Raw genomic sequence first — 17,205 nt, 5'->3', positions numbered from 1 at the left:
CTGAAGACTGCGTAACAACTAAAAGGGACTGCTCCACACAACAGTTTAAATCTAGAGGAATTTATTTTTTCTTAGCAAAATATGATTGACCCCAAGTTATTTCAAAACAATGGAGAGAACTCAACAAGACCAATTACCTCAGAAGAGATTTAAAAAGTTGCTGAAAGGGCACCATTACCCAGGAAAGAGTTCCTTCTGGTGAAATTTCTGTTCTAGGTAAATTTTACAAAACCTTTAAAGTGTAGCTCAATCCAAGGTTCAAAAAGCTATTTAACACCAAACATAAACACCCAAAAGATTGAAAGTACTGAAATTCACATTATGAAGCTGGTATAACCTTAATAACCTTAATACTAACTTGATTAAAATAGTATATAAGAGTCTATCTAGAACAAAATTACTTCTCAATATATGTGTAAAAATTAGTCTATATAACTATTCGCATGTAAGAATCTAGCAATGTATGAAAAGGGTAATAGTCTAGGCCAAATTAATAACCAAGTAGTTACTAATCCTTGGTATAATGTGAGGATTTTTCAATGTTAGGAAGTCTATTAAAATAATTAGATTAATAAACCAAAGTAGAAAAACATTACCTTATCAATAAATGATGAAAAGGTTTGGAATAAAATTTAGAAACCATTCCTTATTAAAATAAAACTCACTAAGTAAAACAAGAATAAAAACATTTAAATATCTTAGTCATAAATAAGATGATCAGATCATCAAAAAAAAATTAAACAGTATTCTAATTGGTGAGATCCTAGGACCATTTGAACTAAAATCAGGAACATGAGAAAGGCTCACCTACTCTCCCACAATCAAAATTCAAAATTGTTTTAGATGTTTTAGCAATTGCAGTAAGAGAAGAAAAATAATTGATTTATATTTTGGAAAAAGTTAAAATCAGCACTTCTATTAATTATATATCAATTGTATACATACAAAAACTATGTGTCTCTAGAAGTTAAAAAATATATAGTTTGAAGCAAGGTACCTGGAGGAATACAGGATAAATATATAGACATCATAGGTAATGTAGGATGGTAGTTAAGAGTATAGATTCTGATCTAGGTGATCTGTGTTTGAGCCCCAGATCTGCCATTCATTAGCCAAGTGGCAAGTGACCTGATCTTGGCCAAGTGACTTAATCTTGGCCAAGCAACTGGCTTGGGCCAATTACTTAATTTCTCTGTTCAATCTATAGTTTGTTGAGAATGAAATGAGTTAATATATGTAAACTGCTTAGAATAATGTCCGGTGCATGTTAAATACTATTTTTAAGTAATTATTAAGTAACAATTGGCTAGATTGGAAGTCAGAAAAAAACTTCCTATCCCAATAGCAACAAACACTATAAACCTCTTTGGAATAAATTTTATAAGAGTGGTATGGGACCTAATATGAAGGAATCTATAAAATGTTATTGGAAGACATAAAACAAGATCCGAATAAATGGGAAGACAGTCAATGTTTTTAGATGGGAAGATTGATATCATAAGACTCTCACTTCTCCCAAAATAAATGTGTGGAGGTCAAGGTTTGTTTTTAATTGGAGAATGGAGTCTTAAAGTTCACATGGAGGAATAAATCTGGAAATAGCCAAAAATATATTTAAAAGGCAAATAATGAGGATAAAATGGCCTTAACATATATCTTTTTTTAAAATGCTATGAAGCGGGCGCCTGGGTGGCTCAGTTGGTTGAGCGACTGCCTTCGGCTCAGGTCATGATCCTGGAGTCCCTGGATCGAGTCCCTCATTGGGCTCCCTGCTCAGCAGGGAGCCTGCTTCTCCCTCGGACCCTTCCCCCCCTCATGTGTTCTCTCTCTCTCTCTCTCTTATTCTCTCTGTCTCAAATAAATAAATAAAATCTTAAAAAAAAAAAAAAAACATAATGTTGGGGCGCCTGGGTGGCTCAGTCGTTAAGCATCTGCCTTTGGCTCGGGTCATGATCCTGAAGTCCCGGGATTGAGTCCCACATGGGGCTCCCTGCTCAGCGAGGAGCCTGCTTCTCCCTCTGCCCCTCCCCCCTCTCATGTGCTCTCTCTCATTCTCTCTCTCTCAAATAAATAAATGAAAAATCTTAAAAAAATAAAAATAAAATGCTATGAAGCCACTGTAATCACATCTATATGATATTGGCATAAATAAAGGCAAGTCAGTCAGTGCAAAAGACTAAAATTTCAGAAATAGATCCTAGTATATGGGGAAATTTAGCATAAAACAGAAAATGGTTTTTCTATTCAGTGGGATTTGATAAATGGTTCTGGCACAACTGGTTATCCATCTGGAAGGATATAAAATTGGACCCATATCTCTCAGCATATTCAAAAATAAGATGGATTAAAGACAAATGTAAAAAGTAAAGCAAAAAAAAAAAAATTCTAGAAGTTAATTTGAAAGATAGAATAAAGGAGGAATGACTTGATCTGAGAGTAGCAGGAAGCTCCCAAAACAATGGCTTAAACATCTAACAATTAATTATTTCCTGACAAAACAAGAAGTCCAGAGGTAGACTGTTCAGGTCCGAAGATGCCATCAAGGACCCAGGTTCCTTCTGTCTTTGTTTGCTCTGCCATCCTTAGCGTGTGGCCTTTGTCCTGTGGAGCCCCAGATGTTTGCTGCATTTTCATATTCCTGGCTGAAACAGGATAAAAGCAAAGGGGAGAAGGCCTTCCCTACTCTGGACTGTTTCTTTTTATTCCCCAGAGACGTCTTCCTACATCTCTTTTTTCAGAACTGTTATACTTGGCTACGCTTAGCTGCGTGAGAAGAGGGAACATTTACTATTTTTGCTTTCCAGCTTTTATAACAGAGGAAGGCAAGGAAAAAGTGGTTGTGAATCCACACGGCCTGCCCCAGAGATCACACGTACACCTCGAAAATAGGGGAGACCATTCTAATAGAAACAGAAAACCCAGGAAGAAAAGCTTAAATGATTACTTTTTTTTTATTTAAAACCTTCTGTATGTAAATGAAAATACCATAAACAAAATTATTATTGGGACGTGTGTTTACAATTCTGTGACAGATGTAAGGTCTATATACATAATATACTAAGAGTAACTTTTACAAATTGGAAACAGAAAGACAAACAATCCAATGGGAAAATGGCATGAATATACGGCTCGCCGAAGAACAAACTCAAGTGGTCAGTAAATACATGGAAAGGTGATCTGTTTTCCTGTTGGTCTGAGAAAGGCAGGAACTGATCCCAGCTCCTGCACTCCCACCACACAGCTTGTATCCTGGCTTCCGGCACTGAGCATTTGTGTACCTCGTGACTACCAGCGGTGTGCCTGGGGAGTTCCTCCCACCTTGGAAAGCAGAAAATTAATGGAAGAGGCTATGGTGATGGTTTTCCCTGTTGGAATTCTGAACACATTTTTTCAAGGAGACAGCCTCCTTAGCTGGATGTCATGCTCTACTGTGCTGTTAATCCAGTTCGTCAGATACAACTAACTTAATAGACTTACACGTTCCATCATGGCTTATTTTCATGGGAAAATATACCCAGGTGACCCTTGAACAACATGGGTACTGGGAGCCCTGACACCCCACACAGTTGAGAATCCACGTCTAACTTTTGACTCCTCCAAAACTTAACTACCAATAGACTACTATTGACCGGAAGCCTTACCGATAACATAGTCAATTAACATATACTCGGATGCCTGTATGTTACATGTATTATATTCCCTATTCTTACAATAAAGTAAGCTAGAGCAAAGAAAATGCTATTAAGAAAATCATAAAGAAGAGAAAATACATTTATAGCACTGTACCATATAAAAAAAAATCCACATATAAGTGGACCCAAGCAGTACAAACCTGTGTTATTCAGGGGTCAACTGTACTGATCCCTATCAACTTCTGAACACAATGCATTCCTAAAGTGAGGACTTTCTAGACAATTGTGAAGTTTGGGCTTAGGAAGAAGCCCCCAGAAAAGAGCAATTTATGAATTGCTTTACTCAAAATTTTACTCAAAAATATTTATAAAGGTATATGAAGTAAACACAACAAAAATCCATTCATAGAATTGGTGAGAGAAAGAGTGAGAAAGAGAAAGAAAGAAAGAAAGAAAGAAAGAAAGAAAGAAAGAAAGAAAGAAAGAAAGAAAGAAGAAAGAAAGAAAGAAAAAGAAAGAAAGAAAGAAAGGAAAGAAAGAAAGAAAGAAAGAAAGAAAGAAAGAAAGAAAGAAAGAAAGAAAGAAAGAAAGAAAGAAAGAAAGAAAGAAAGAAAGAAAGAAAGAAAAGCTGCATGTGTAACTGAATATGGAAAGTTCGGGGTTTATATTCCTCCTTTCATCAGCTTCAGCCAGGGTGAGATTTCATTTGGTGCTGGGCAGAGGCACATTGTCTCAACTGAACCATAACCACAGTCCTCTTAAAAACAACTTTTGCTGGCATTGCATTATAATGTTTTGCTGGATAAAGACATTTTGCCCATTAGGATAATAGCATCCACAACATATCCAGGATTGTGCTGAGGGAGAGAATGAACAGTTGGTGGCAAAGGGGTGGGACCGTGCCTTTAAAATATTTTCATCAATTTCCAAATAGGAAAAGGCCCATTTTTAGCTCTTAGATATAGATCACTTCGGGGAGGGGAGCAGTTTTATTGCTAGAATATTACTAAAATGATAAATAATTTCAAAATCTTTTTGTATGCTGTATGTTCCAGAGAGGTCAAAAGAATTAGATTCATATTTCTTAGATGTAGAACATGAAGGTTGTACATATCACTTAAGAATGTCACCAATAGCATTGGGCAGATGTAAAAATAGTATTGACAGTGTCTTCAAGATACCAATTAATGTGTCTTTCTATACCATTTTATCCTGCTTCAGAAGGGAAATGGAATGCATTCGTTTTTTTTCTTACTCCTCTTATTTTTATTTTCTTTATTTGTGTTTTTTGCATTATGAAAATATATTAAACATCCCAGCATGTTGGAAATTGAGAAAGAGGAAGATTTGAGAGCCAAGAGCAAAATGCTTTTAATTTTGAAGACTGAGATTTAGTTTAGTCTTGGATGCCATTATAGTGAATAATGGGAACTGATCCTAGACTTCAAAAGAAATATGACCATATGGTCTTACCATTCAGCACTTAATGCTGCTATGAATTTCCAGTTATACCCCAAACTTTTCATTTCCCCAGTGTTCCCCCTCACCTCTGTCATCATAAAAAAATGAAAGGAATCTGAAACCCTTTTTCTGAAATACTTCTGAAAATACTTACTGGTGCCGAGAAAACTTTTTCTTTGTGAGAGCAGGGTTTTATGAAGAAAGACAAAAATCCGAAGCATTAATCAGATCCACCAGGCTCATTACCGCAACTCCAAAGTTTATTACTTTTAAATATTAACTACTTAAAATGATTCATTTAGAGATCACAATGATTAATCCTTCTCAGTCACTATAAATGTCAGCGGCGGGATTAAAGGATTTAGATGGTCATGTTTACTCAACCTTCCATTTCTGTACTTAAAGACACAAGTTAAATAGCTTCAGTTTATCATCACCTCACGTCCATGTTTTCCTCTGAGCTCCCTCTTTTAGCTCCCCTGCCTAACTGATTGTTAACTAATTTGGGCTGTTAAGGAGGGAAGGGCTTCGTTCAGACTTGGCGGCCAACCTGCTTTGTGGATTACCTACCAGAAGGTGTGAGTAGATAGATGTAGCTTATAGCCCTCCTCCGGCCACAGTGGAGGTAATCCCTTCTTCCTACCTCAGCCTTTATTGGTCTGATGTCTTGAGCCCCCGGCTTCCTGCTAAGTTTGCATCCGGTCCTCACCACGTGGCCAGTTTGGATCCACGTTGTGAATCACCATGGTGCCTTCAATAGCAATTATTAAACACCTGCTGCTTCATGCCTGCCATACGCCCATTGATACCAATACCTATTGTGGAGTGACTCAGACCTATCAGCAGGTAGGCGGGAGCCATGTTATCATCCTTGGGTCTTGGATTGTTCCGAAGAAATAATTACTACGTGAAAATAAGAAGCAAATTCATTTCAGAATGCTTCTGATAAAAACCAGTTGTTAAAGTTATTTCTCTAATTACAAATGGCCGCCATTATCAAAGTGGCACTATTTCGTGGTTGGGTATGTAAATCCTTCGTGATTCATGCTCACGAAGATGCTCTTTCCTTAGAAGTCAGCAGACTCGCAACCCAACGTTTCGGAGATTTCAGCCACCAAGCCTTCTCTTCGGTTTCTGGGTTTGCCCTCCCCTGGAGCTTCACAAATCTTCTCTTGAAGAAAATGTGGATTCTCTGGGCCATTCGTTCTAACCCTGCTTTCTCTGCCTGTTCCATTCCCACTCTCCTCACCAAGTTCACCGTGGCACCTCTGCCTCCTGTCCTCACTGGCACACAGGTGCCCTTCCCAGCTGAGTTCAGGATGAATGCCATCGGGGCACCCTGCAATGGCTTCCATTAGACTTGTGTTTTGAATAATAAACCGGATTACAATTATGACATACAGTGGTCATGTTCTCTGTCTTCTAAGAATTTGAGATTATCAGTCTGTGGTGATGGATGTTAATATCACATTAACAGATAAAGGGAGCAAGCTGTTAAAAGTATTTGCGTTTTACATACAGCATAACATGGGGTGGAGCGGTTAAGGTATTTAGTGGGATTTAAAGTTAATTCTTAAGATGTAGTTTTGTGTAGTGCCTTTTAAGTAGAGATGGCTACCATCACTGAAATTTCTATTGCATGTTCAAGGATGGGTATTCTATTCAAATAGTGACAAATTTAGCATAAGAGGGTGAAAACGTTTGGATTGTCCCATAAAATATGCATTAGGTCTCAAAGGAGAAAGAGTTACATACATTTCTACTGTTGTGTGATCCTATCATTTTGCAAACACAGCAAAAAAGGGAACGCCAGATAAGATGGTGGTGACATTAATTCCACAAGCATCAAGAAAGAAATATTTGCCAAGAAAAAAAAAAAAAAAAGAAGAAGAAGAAGAAGGTAGTGGGAGGGGAAGAATGAAGCGGGGGAAATTGGAGGGGTAGACGAACCATGAGAGACGATGGACTCTGAAAAACAAACAGGGTTCTAGAGGGGAGGGGGGTGGGAGGATGGGTTAGCCTGGTGGTGGGTATTGAGGAGGGCACATTCTGCATGGAGCACTGGGTGTTATGCACAAACAATGAATCATGGAACACTTCATCTAAAACTAATGATGTAATGTATGGGGATTAACAAAAGAATAAATAAATAAATAAATAAATAAGTCATATAAACCCCCCCCCCAAAAAAAGAAAGAAATATTTGCCCAACTTGTTGTTTTGTGTTCTGCTCCGCCTTTGGAAGAACATCACTCAGTGCCTGAGAATGGATAATCCATCCAAACTCACAGCAACCAAGGAAAATATTTAAAGAGAGTTGTAGGTTATTTCATTTCAGTCTACTGAGTGTATATTGATTCTTCTATCCATTTCCCAAACTCAGTTTGGGGTGTTGTTATTATAGAAGAAATGGATGGGTATTCTTTTTGGAAAGCCTTATATGTTGAAAGAAAGGGCAGAAAGGAAGTGAGAGACAAATATTGCTCCAACCTTTCTTACATAATTTCACTTCTTTACAATTAACGAGGAAGGATTTTTAAAACCCAGCTTTTCCAAGAGGAGCTAGTAAGTTAGAATTCTAATTATTGAATAGGAGCTATTAAAGAGCAAATCAAAAAACTATATATTTGTTTTTTTAAAAGGAGATAGGCTTTAATTCTTCTTTATTATGTTTTTTAAATTAAGGAAATTATCATGCAAAGTAAAAATTCAAAACTATAAAATAGAATATCACTAATTTCCTTCACTTGCAGTCCCTTCTAAATGATCATCACAACAGTTTTCTTGCCTTCCTCACCTTCATTCACACTCAAAACCATAAGCACTCACATAATCTGTTGGTTCTCTCTCTTAGTTTCCAAAAATGGAATCAGACTGTACATACCATTCTGCAACTTGTGTTTTTTTGCTTAAAATATGTATAATGGGCTTCCCTCCAGATCCAAAGAGATAGGTCCAAACTCACTGTTTATGCTAGCCACATAATGTTCCATCGAATGGGCTATGTATAATGTATTCAGCCATTCCCTTTCTGGTAAGCATTCCAGTTATTTTAATTCATTCAACAGTGCCATAGGAATCATTATTTGTACATGTATGTTTAAGATCAGGTGATTTTAGTCTCAAAGGTAGACTTTCTGAGCGAAAGAGCAGTTTCCATTTTAATAGAAAATCATTTTCAAAGAATAAATCAGCATAATAGAAAGCAAAGAAAAATAATAGCATAAAATTATAATGAATTCACATAGCAGGCCCACAGACTCAACTACTGTTTAAAGGAACAACAATTCTTAGTTAGTCTCCCAAATTTCAGTGCCACTGACCTACATCTCAGTTCCCCACTGCAAACCTGCTGTGTGATATACTCGCTCACAGTGTGTATAAGAATCTACCGATAATAGCAGGTCCTGGGGAGGAAGGATATGCAGAAATGGGACCCCTCATACACTGCTGGAGGCAACGTAAAATGGTGCAGCCATTGTGGAAAACAGCCTGGCGGGACTTCAAAAGGTGACACATAGAGAGCTACCATATGACTCAGCAGTGCCTCTCATGAAGACATATATTGACAAAAACTTGTACACGGATATTCACAACAGCACTTCATAATAACCAAAAAGTAGAAACAACTCAAATGTCCATTAACTGATGAATGGATAGGTAACTGAACCCAAGTCCACCTGCCTGATGTGCAGCAAGGCCAATCACAGAGACATCGGGTGTGTAGCAAGGGGACAGTCTGTTCAGGAGGCAGCCAGAGGAGGAGATGGAAGGGTGAGCTCAAATCCGCTTCCCCAAAGGGGGACAGAATAGGATTTTTATAATCATAGGGGGTGAGGTTCCATACATATTGATGAAAAAGGCCCAGGGGGACACTTAAGGTTATCCATGAAGAAAGATGGAGCATGCGCATTGAGCAAACATAGATGTAACATGCATCCCGTGTTCACTTTGGGATGGAGACTTAACATCAGAATGAGGCAGAATTCAGCCCCTGACATCCGGAGGTTATCTTGGGACAAGGAGAAGGGGCTGTGGGCACGCTCTGAGAGCTGGTATAAGCTGGATGGGGTCTTGGGCTAGTTACCCCTGGGTAAGGAACGCGGGGCCTTGCTTCTTCCTAGGCTGGAACCATAACAGTTGACTTTGAGTCCAGGCTTCTGCAGAGAACGCCAGTGAGTTTGTTAGTGGGGTCTGAATGACCCAATAACTGATTAAGGGAAACAGTCTCTGGAAAACAAGTTTTAAACTTTCTGCTCATTTTAACCTCGTTAACCCTATGGGGCACATATTCAATTCCCCCCTGCGTTATGGTCACTTCTCAATCTTGAGGACTTGGGACGATGACCGCTCTGGCTACTTCTTGATCTCTTCAGGGGTAAGGTGTTGGATGAAGAGCACTGTTTGTAAATCTTGGTTGTGACATGCCCACGGGCCAGGCTAAACAGAATAGAAGCCATGTGGGGTCAGACATGCTGAGTTTTTCCCTGTTAGAGATATTCCATCCGTTGGAATACTATTTGACCATAAAAATGAAATACTGATATATACTACAGTATGAATGAACCTTGAAAGCATTATGCTAAGTGAAAGAAGCCAGTCACAAAAGTCCACATATTGTAGGGTCTCTTTTATTTGAAATGTTCAGAATAGACAAATTTATAGTAACAGAGAGTGGATCGGTGGTTGCCTAGGACTAGGGTGAGGACGGGTGGGTAAAGGGGACAATGGGAGGTGACTGATCATGGGTACAAGGTTTCTTTGGGGGTGATAAACGTGGTCTAAAACTGTGGGTGATAGTTACACACCACAAGGCATATACTAAGAACCATTGAATTGCACATTTTAAACGGATGCAATGTATGGTTTATGAGTTATATCTGAATAGAGCTGTTTTTTGGTTTGGGTTTTTTTTTAAAGAACAAACAAGGGAGAGAGAAAGCAAAATCTAGGCATTAGAGAAAGCTAGACTCTGGAGGGGAAGAAAATACCATGAGTTCGGAACTGGACCACCCAGTAGTATAGTCTGTTACTTTTCAACTCACACAGAGATAGTAGATGTCTTGCTTACTGGTGAACATCACTTGGCGTTGCAGTTTTGAAAAATCCTTCCCTGCTCTGACTGGGTTATAGATGCGGTGTGAGGAAAAGGCCAAATAGCTAAGCCGTTTTTTTCAATCCCTTTCTTTTACTGCTTTGTTGCTATGTGCTGGCCTTACCTGAAACATTTGTTCTTATCTGGTCCTGCCCACTTTGTCACAGACCTTCCCTCCCTTTTTCAAAATGTGAACTTTTTTTTTTTCGAATGATACAACCTGCCTACATTGTGTTTATTCAGTTTTTAAAATAGATTTTCAATGGGCACCTGGGTGGCTCAGTTGGTTAAGCAACTGCCTTCGGCTCAGGTCATGATCCTGGAGTCCTAGGATCGAGTCCCGCATAGGGCTCCCTGCTCGGCAGGGAGTCTGCTTCTCCCTCTGACCCTCCTCCCTCTCATGCTCTCTGTCTCTCATTCTCTCTGTCTCAAATAAATAAATAAAATCTTTAAAAAAATAAAATTAAATTAAAAAATAAATAAATTGAAAAATTTAAATAAATAAATAAATAAATAAAATAGATTTTCAAATTTATGAATGTTGTAAAACACAAATGCCTAATCCAATCCAAGCTAACCTTGCCTTTTAATCACAATGACGCTCATGCTCAGGTATACTTTATTCTTGCTGCAATTTATTGTTTGGGTACTCCTTCAAACTGTAATGGGAAACTCTGTGTTGGCCCTGCTGATCAAGGTTACCAACATTTAATGTGCAGGAGATAAATACTTATTTCACCAGTTTCAGCCAAATAGAATTAATGTAAAGACTCTAAAAGGCAGAGAAGGAAATTAAGGACATGTTGTTAGAACCAGAGCAAAGAACACAATCTGAAGAAACCCTGGAAAATAAGGATAAATGTTTTATTATCTCTTTTGTGCTTCTTGAAACCAAAGCAAGATGGTCAAGTTTTTAGCTGGTTCCAGAAGCATCTTTACTGCCTTTCTCTTTGCACTTTTCTACATTGCCCTAAAGCCCTCCGGAACAGCCTCACCCAGCCCAGCCCTCCCACCTCCGTGATACCTCTGCCAACTCTCTTCCCCGAGTCAGAAACCTTTCTTCTCTCCATCTTCCCCCCGTTTGTCGAAACTGCATATGTTTTCCATAAGTATGGCCCATCTTGCTAACACTGCTAGATTATGGGAAATACCCCGCTAGAACTAATTTATTCTCGTTTGATTGCTAGATCTCCCCAGTGGTGTTTGCATTAAAACAAGGGATCCCACGAGCGAGCAAGAATCCTTAAAACCAAAGAGGGGAATTGACAACAATAGAGCCTGAAGCTCTGAGGCAGGTCTGGGCTAGAGGTATTTTTGAATAAAGGAAAAGGAAAAGTCAACATTGGTGGTGGAGTGCCTATTCTAAAATTATTTGGAAATGATCCTCTCCTCGTCGTCAAATTATACACTTCTCTATGATTATTAATTACATTTATCCAGGTGTTTATTTTTTAAACCGTTCTCATTAGCCTTGCTTTTTGGTAGTCACATTTACAGAAAGGATCTCTTAAACCAAGTCACCAGAACCCTGAAAGATGAAAAAAATAGAAGAGTAAAGTGACTTGACCAGAGGAATGAGTGGCTTAACCGTAGATCTGCCGGAGGTCAGGTTTAATGTTCTTTCCTAGAGGAAACGAAAGCAAACTTTTTAATTCAGGAAGGCAGTCTAACAGGGACTCCTCTGCTTGCGCTTGCTTTCCAGCTTGCATTTCAGAAAGAGCCTGCAAGAGTTTTGAATTATTGGGAGACATTGATTTCAGAGGGTCAGATGTTGAAGGAGTTCGGGATACACGTATCAGTTCACAGAGATGGTGCCTTGGATATTTATTTGCAAAGTGAGCTGTGTTTACATACCTGGATAACAAACACTAAAGATAGCTTTCTGCTTTCCTTCACCTCATAGATTTTTGCATCAAGATGTTAACAATGTGAAAAGTCAATAATGTGGAAAATGTTTTCAGTTGCATTTCAGAGATTAGAAAGGAGTTTTTAACTGCTTTTAACCTCCCTCTTATTTTTATTCTCCAGTGGGCACCTCCCAAAGTAGAGGAGAGATGCAGAGGGTCTTATCATCCATTTTCGCCCCTTAAAAATTATTTAGTATTCTTATTTTGAAAAATCAACATGTTTAATGGTACTATGTAACTGTTTTAGACCCCTCTCCTCCCTCGCCCCATTTAAAATGTGATGTATAAGTAACAGTGGGTAAGTGCTTCTACCTCTGTTCCATTAACTGTCCATGACATTGACCTTTTTGGGATTTACTCTCATAAGTACAAGCTACACTAATTATTTAAAAACTACTGACAGTACTATGCCTTAATTCATTAAACTTGCCCACTTTTTCACTGTTCCATGGGGCTCTTTTTTCCTTTTCTTCTTTTTTTTTTTCTGACATATTTTTTGGTTCAGATACTTATTCAAATCTCTCTGATAAGCAGTTTGATTTGTAGCTAATTGTAGCAGCCGATTTTCATTATTTATGAGTGTCATTGTCAGAACCCATTTGGAAGTCTGACCAAGATAAAGCTGATTCCAACTTCTGATATGACCACAGCAATAAAACAATTAACCACACTAGTTAAAATGTGCTGAGGCCTGGAGGCTACTGATATCTTTACAACCAAATATATAGTATATCGGGCATTATGTTTGACTCACTTTCTAGAAGATTCCACATGTTATTATTTTATCACAAATAATTTATGACACCCTCTTTTTAAAAAATATAATGTATATTACTTCTCACACCAGCCAATTAACTTTAAAGTGTTCATAGATTGAAGAGATAGAAGTAGGCAAATGAAAACTGTGAGTGATATAAATGCTTCATATTCTTAAAAGGTTGGTATTATATGGCAGCATCTAAATCAGTCTTTGTGTACTGTTATTCTTTATATGTATTTTGATTCTAGTTGGTGCCTAAATCTCGGACTCCATCATGCCAAAAAGAGACAAGAAATGGAAGAGCCATATATCTGCATTGTACAAGCAGACATATTTCTCTCTCTTCTCATCCGTACTATCATAAAACATATGTGAAATTTCAAGAATAAACACATGATTGGCAAAGTCATTAATAAGAGGGGTCATTTTCAAGTGTCATCTAATTTAAATACTTTTGCTTGAAGTTATGGCCTTGCCGTGAGTTTTATTACGCTCCAACTTATTAGTAAAGCCCTGTAGGGTTCACAGGAAACTTGATTTTACCATTAATTTTTAAATACATATTACTCTCGCTTTATTTTTGGAGTGCATCTTATTTGCAAAAATTGGTTTCCTCTGATCCATACAGATGTTTCCCAGTGTTATTAAAGCAGAGTGTCTAGAAAGTCAGATGTCTGCAAATTTTCGAGATGTTATACTCCAAAGCATAGTGAATGTAGGCACACGCAAGTGATACATGTTTATGCTAGCAGTTAACTTAAGGAGGGAAAATGTAATAAAGACTAACCAAACCCCTGCTTCTATTTACCAAGTAATTTGCTCTCTTTTCTCTACCAAGGGAGTGACATCTGGGTGGGAAAAATCCCATCGTTTAGGACTAGAGCCAAGACCCAGGAAATAACTGACAATTTCCATTGCTTCACATGTGGCTAAAAAAACCGCTATCATTGGTAACTAGTCCTTTCTCTGGGTTGAGTTGTCATGGTCTGCGCTCCTTGGCTTGCCCCTCTCTCTCTCTCGAGGTGCTTATGGGTGTAAGTGGTTGACAGAGGAGCTCTAAGTGGGGGTGTGTGGGAAGTCAGCGGAGGAGCTCCACCCAGCCTCCCCTAATTGCACCCACTTGACCATATGCCACGCGATGCTAATGTAAATACCTGGTGCCGATAACTGAAAAACCAAAATGCTTGAGTGTTTATTTTAGGGAGATTTCGTTAAAAAAAAATGATACATATACTCACTAGTTGTTATCTTTTTTTCCCCCTAATTAGGACAGAATTTTACCCTAAGGCAGTTAGGAGTTTGTGAACCAGCAACTCGAAGAGGACTGGCATTTTGTGCGGAAATGGGGCTCCCCCACAGAGGTTACTCTGTCAGTGCAGGGTCAGATGCTGATACTGAAAATGAAGCAGTGATGTCCCCAGAGCATGCCATGAGACTTTGGGGCAGGGGGGTCAAATCAGGCCGCAGCTCCTGCCTGTCAAGTCGGTCCAACTCAGCCCTCACCCTGACAGATACGGAGCACGACAACAAGTCCGACAGTGAGAATGGTAAGTGCCGTTTCTTTTGCTCTATCATGTTGGCCTTCAGTGCTTCTGTCTGTTCTAGTTGACTGTGGGGGGCATGCTTCTCTTCCTTTCTTCTCTCCTTCCCTCTCTTTCTTTCTTTCTTCTTCCTCTCTTTTCGTTTTAATGCACTAGAACTCAAGAAATGTCCTTGAATCATGCCTTTATTTTTTCCTGGAGAAAATCAATAGTCGACATCAGATTGTTAAATTATGCAAGCGGTCTATCATGTGTTAGCTATAGTTTTGAAAAACAGTTTAATGATGTACAGAAGAAAAAAAAAAAGATTAGCTTTGACTTATCTGGGACCATGTCACCTGGTACCCTCTGGGGAGTAGCAAAACCAGTGGTGGTAAAGTTTACCCCAGAGCCAGCTTGTAATCAAACATGTCTTTGTAGATTCCTCTTGAAGATATCTCAAAGAAGTTGCAGAATCTTAGAATGGATGAGTGAGCACACAGAATAGTTTATTAACAGGGCTCAAGTGACTGAAGAACAAATTTGATCATGCTTTAAACTTACTAGTTGATGAGAGACAAAGTTTGGTAAGGAGGGAGAGTATGGTTTTCGATGTGCTTTGGGGACCGCAATCAAGTCTACACAAAAAAGTCAGATTTAGGATATCCAAATGGCAGCTTTACATATTGTAAGAAAGGTATCTTTATAAAGTATTGGGACTTTTTTCTTACAGATAATGCAGGATCATAAAAACAGTTCATTTATATGCAATAACAGATTTCAAAGGAAACTTAATTTTTAGTCAGTATGGCTTCTAATAAGAATTGGAGCATCAGTGCCAACATACCAGATACCGAAAGGACATTTCTCCTTTGGCATTTAATATTAACATTGCACTTGCTACTTTTATCTAGTTATTGATGCTATGTGAATATGATGCATCAAGAAACAGGGAGAAAATTAAAATGGAAGAATTGCATGACATTTCAAAAGAAAGATGGTTGTTTCACCAACGGTGTTTCATTTGTATTTTTTATTGAGCAACTTTGTCAGCTTTGCTTTGCAGTGCGAAAGCAGTTCCATTCAGCTTTCGGTTTTAACTAAGTCACAGTATGAACTGATACTTATTGCTTCCCACTGTTTACTACCCATCTTTTCTATGCATGAAAAAAAGTCTAATTTAAACCAACTAAAGCAGTGTGTTCTCTTACGTAGAATGCGTTAGTGTGCTAAACCAAAGTCAAGATCAATAATAACCTGCAGTTGATGTATTCATTTTGAAAGTGCCAGTTCTTGGTGGAGGCTGGCTTTATTCCAACCCCACACAGGAAACAAGGACAGTTCTTTCTGGCAAAATGAGTCTTCGAATCAGGCTGCCAGTGTTTCCCTGAGCTAATCCATTCACCTCAGTAAAACCTGTATTTATATCAGTTTTCATTGTGGATTCGAAAGTTACTAACCTTAAATGCGTAAGATTTGGTATCAACCTTGTTTCCCACCTATCCGAACCTTCAGGTACAATGGTTATATTCAAATGTAGTGCTCGGTATTTGATTTCCCTAAAATACAATTTAAATAAAATTTAAATAAAATTTATGGTAGTTATAGAAAAGAGTAGAACGCAGCAAGATAAGGCATTCGGTTCGATTCTCTGCATCATATCCATACCCATATCCATTAAATATTTTCTCACATCGGGTCAACTTGTTCTTCCACCCACAACCTTTGTAGCATCTCTTTCTCCTCCCTAATAACAAATGTATCCTGTATTGTATCTGTAGTGGTAAAATGTAAGTTAATGTAATGGTTTTTAAGATTCTGTATCTGCTAAAGCTATCCCACAGTGAATGCCCCAACACAGGCCATTTTTTTTTCTCTTAGGAAAATCTAAAACTTACCAAACTGTCAACTTTGAGTTAACAGTATAAAATATCCAACTGATAGGGAGGAGGAAAAGAAGACTGAGTTTCTCCCACCACTGGCCCTCACCATTTGCATGGATTATCATTATCTAGAGGAGGAACGTGCTTCCCCAGGATTTCATAGACCTTGTTCATAGAGTGATGTCAAGGCAAGAAAAGGTGCACTCTTTCCTTTGTCCAGGTGGTGGTTATGAAGCAGAATGAAGAGAGACAGGAAGAGGGTGTCAAGGGCCTTGCCTTGAAATTCAGAACATTTGGTAGCATTTGTTGAGAGTAAACAGGTCAGCCAAGTTAAGAGTAGAAAGTGTCAAAAACAATGTTTGTTGAGCTGGGCAAGTGATGACTTAAACTTGTGTTTACTCTTTTCCCCAAGGTTTGGCTGTGGTTGTTTTTTAAAAAAACATTTTGATAGTCCAGGAACTCCCAATGAGGTCAGCTAAGGGAAGAAAACAAAAGAGGAAATAAAAGAGATATGGCCTCTTCATGAACATTGGCTATTGCTTAGATTTAATATGTACGTCCCTAGGAACGTTTCAGATTAGTTTATTTGTTCTGAATTTTCAGTGATTAGTCAGAACAAGCAAGATTCCATTGATAGTAAATAATTGCATTAAGAGGTGGGAAGGCATAATTTTCTGAGATATTTAGCAGACCTTTTGAATTGTGGAATGAAACAAGAGCATTGAGATTTTTTTCTGATATAAAAACTATAGTTATTTTTCTTAAACTGAGTTATAGGAGAAACTAAAATTTGTAATCCTACCATATGGTTTTCTAACATCTTTCTAAGCAATAACCTCAAAACTATTATATATTTTTACTATTACTACTTCTAGTCAAATATTTCTAATGTAAAATTATAGAAATAATTCAATTCTATCCTGTTATTTTTCATTGCTCTAAGTTTG

The 17,205-nt window shown here is 38.1% G+C and overlaps 1 protein-coding gene across 1 annotated transcript in view; it reads left to right on the top strand.

Annotated features, from left to right (window-relative positions):
• TENM3 (teneurin transmembrane protein 3) overlaps positions 1 to 17,205 on the top strand; it is a 601,855-nt gene that overhangs the window by 168,143 nt on the left and 416,507 nt on the right. The window contains exon 3 of the mRNA XM_064585705.1: positions 14,124 to 14,402. Within this exon, the coding sequence (XP_064441775.1) occupies positions 14,124 to 14,402 (279 nt within the window). The remainder of the gene's footprint in view (positions 1 to 14,123; positions 14,403 to 17,205) is intronic.

This window comes from Mirounga angustirostris, unplaced genomic scaffold (genome assembly GCF_029215605.1).
Source record: "Mirounga angustirostris isolate CCGP_5_RB_7025 unplaced genomic scaffold, mMirAng1.0.hap1 SCAF_2, whole genome shotgun sequence".
NCBI classification, from domain to species: Eukaryota; Metazoa; Chordata; class Mammalia; order Carnivora; family Phocidae; genus Mirounga; species Mirounga angustirostris.
This window is presented reverse-complemented; position numbering and strand designations above follow the sequence as displayed.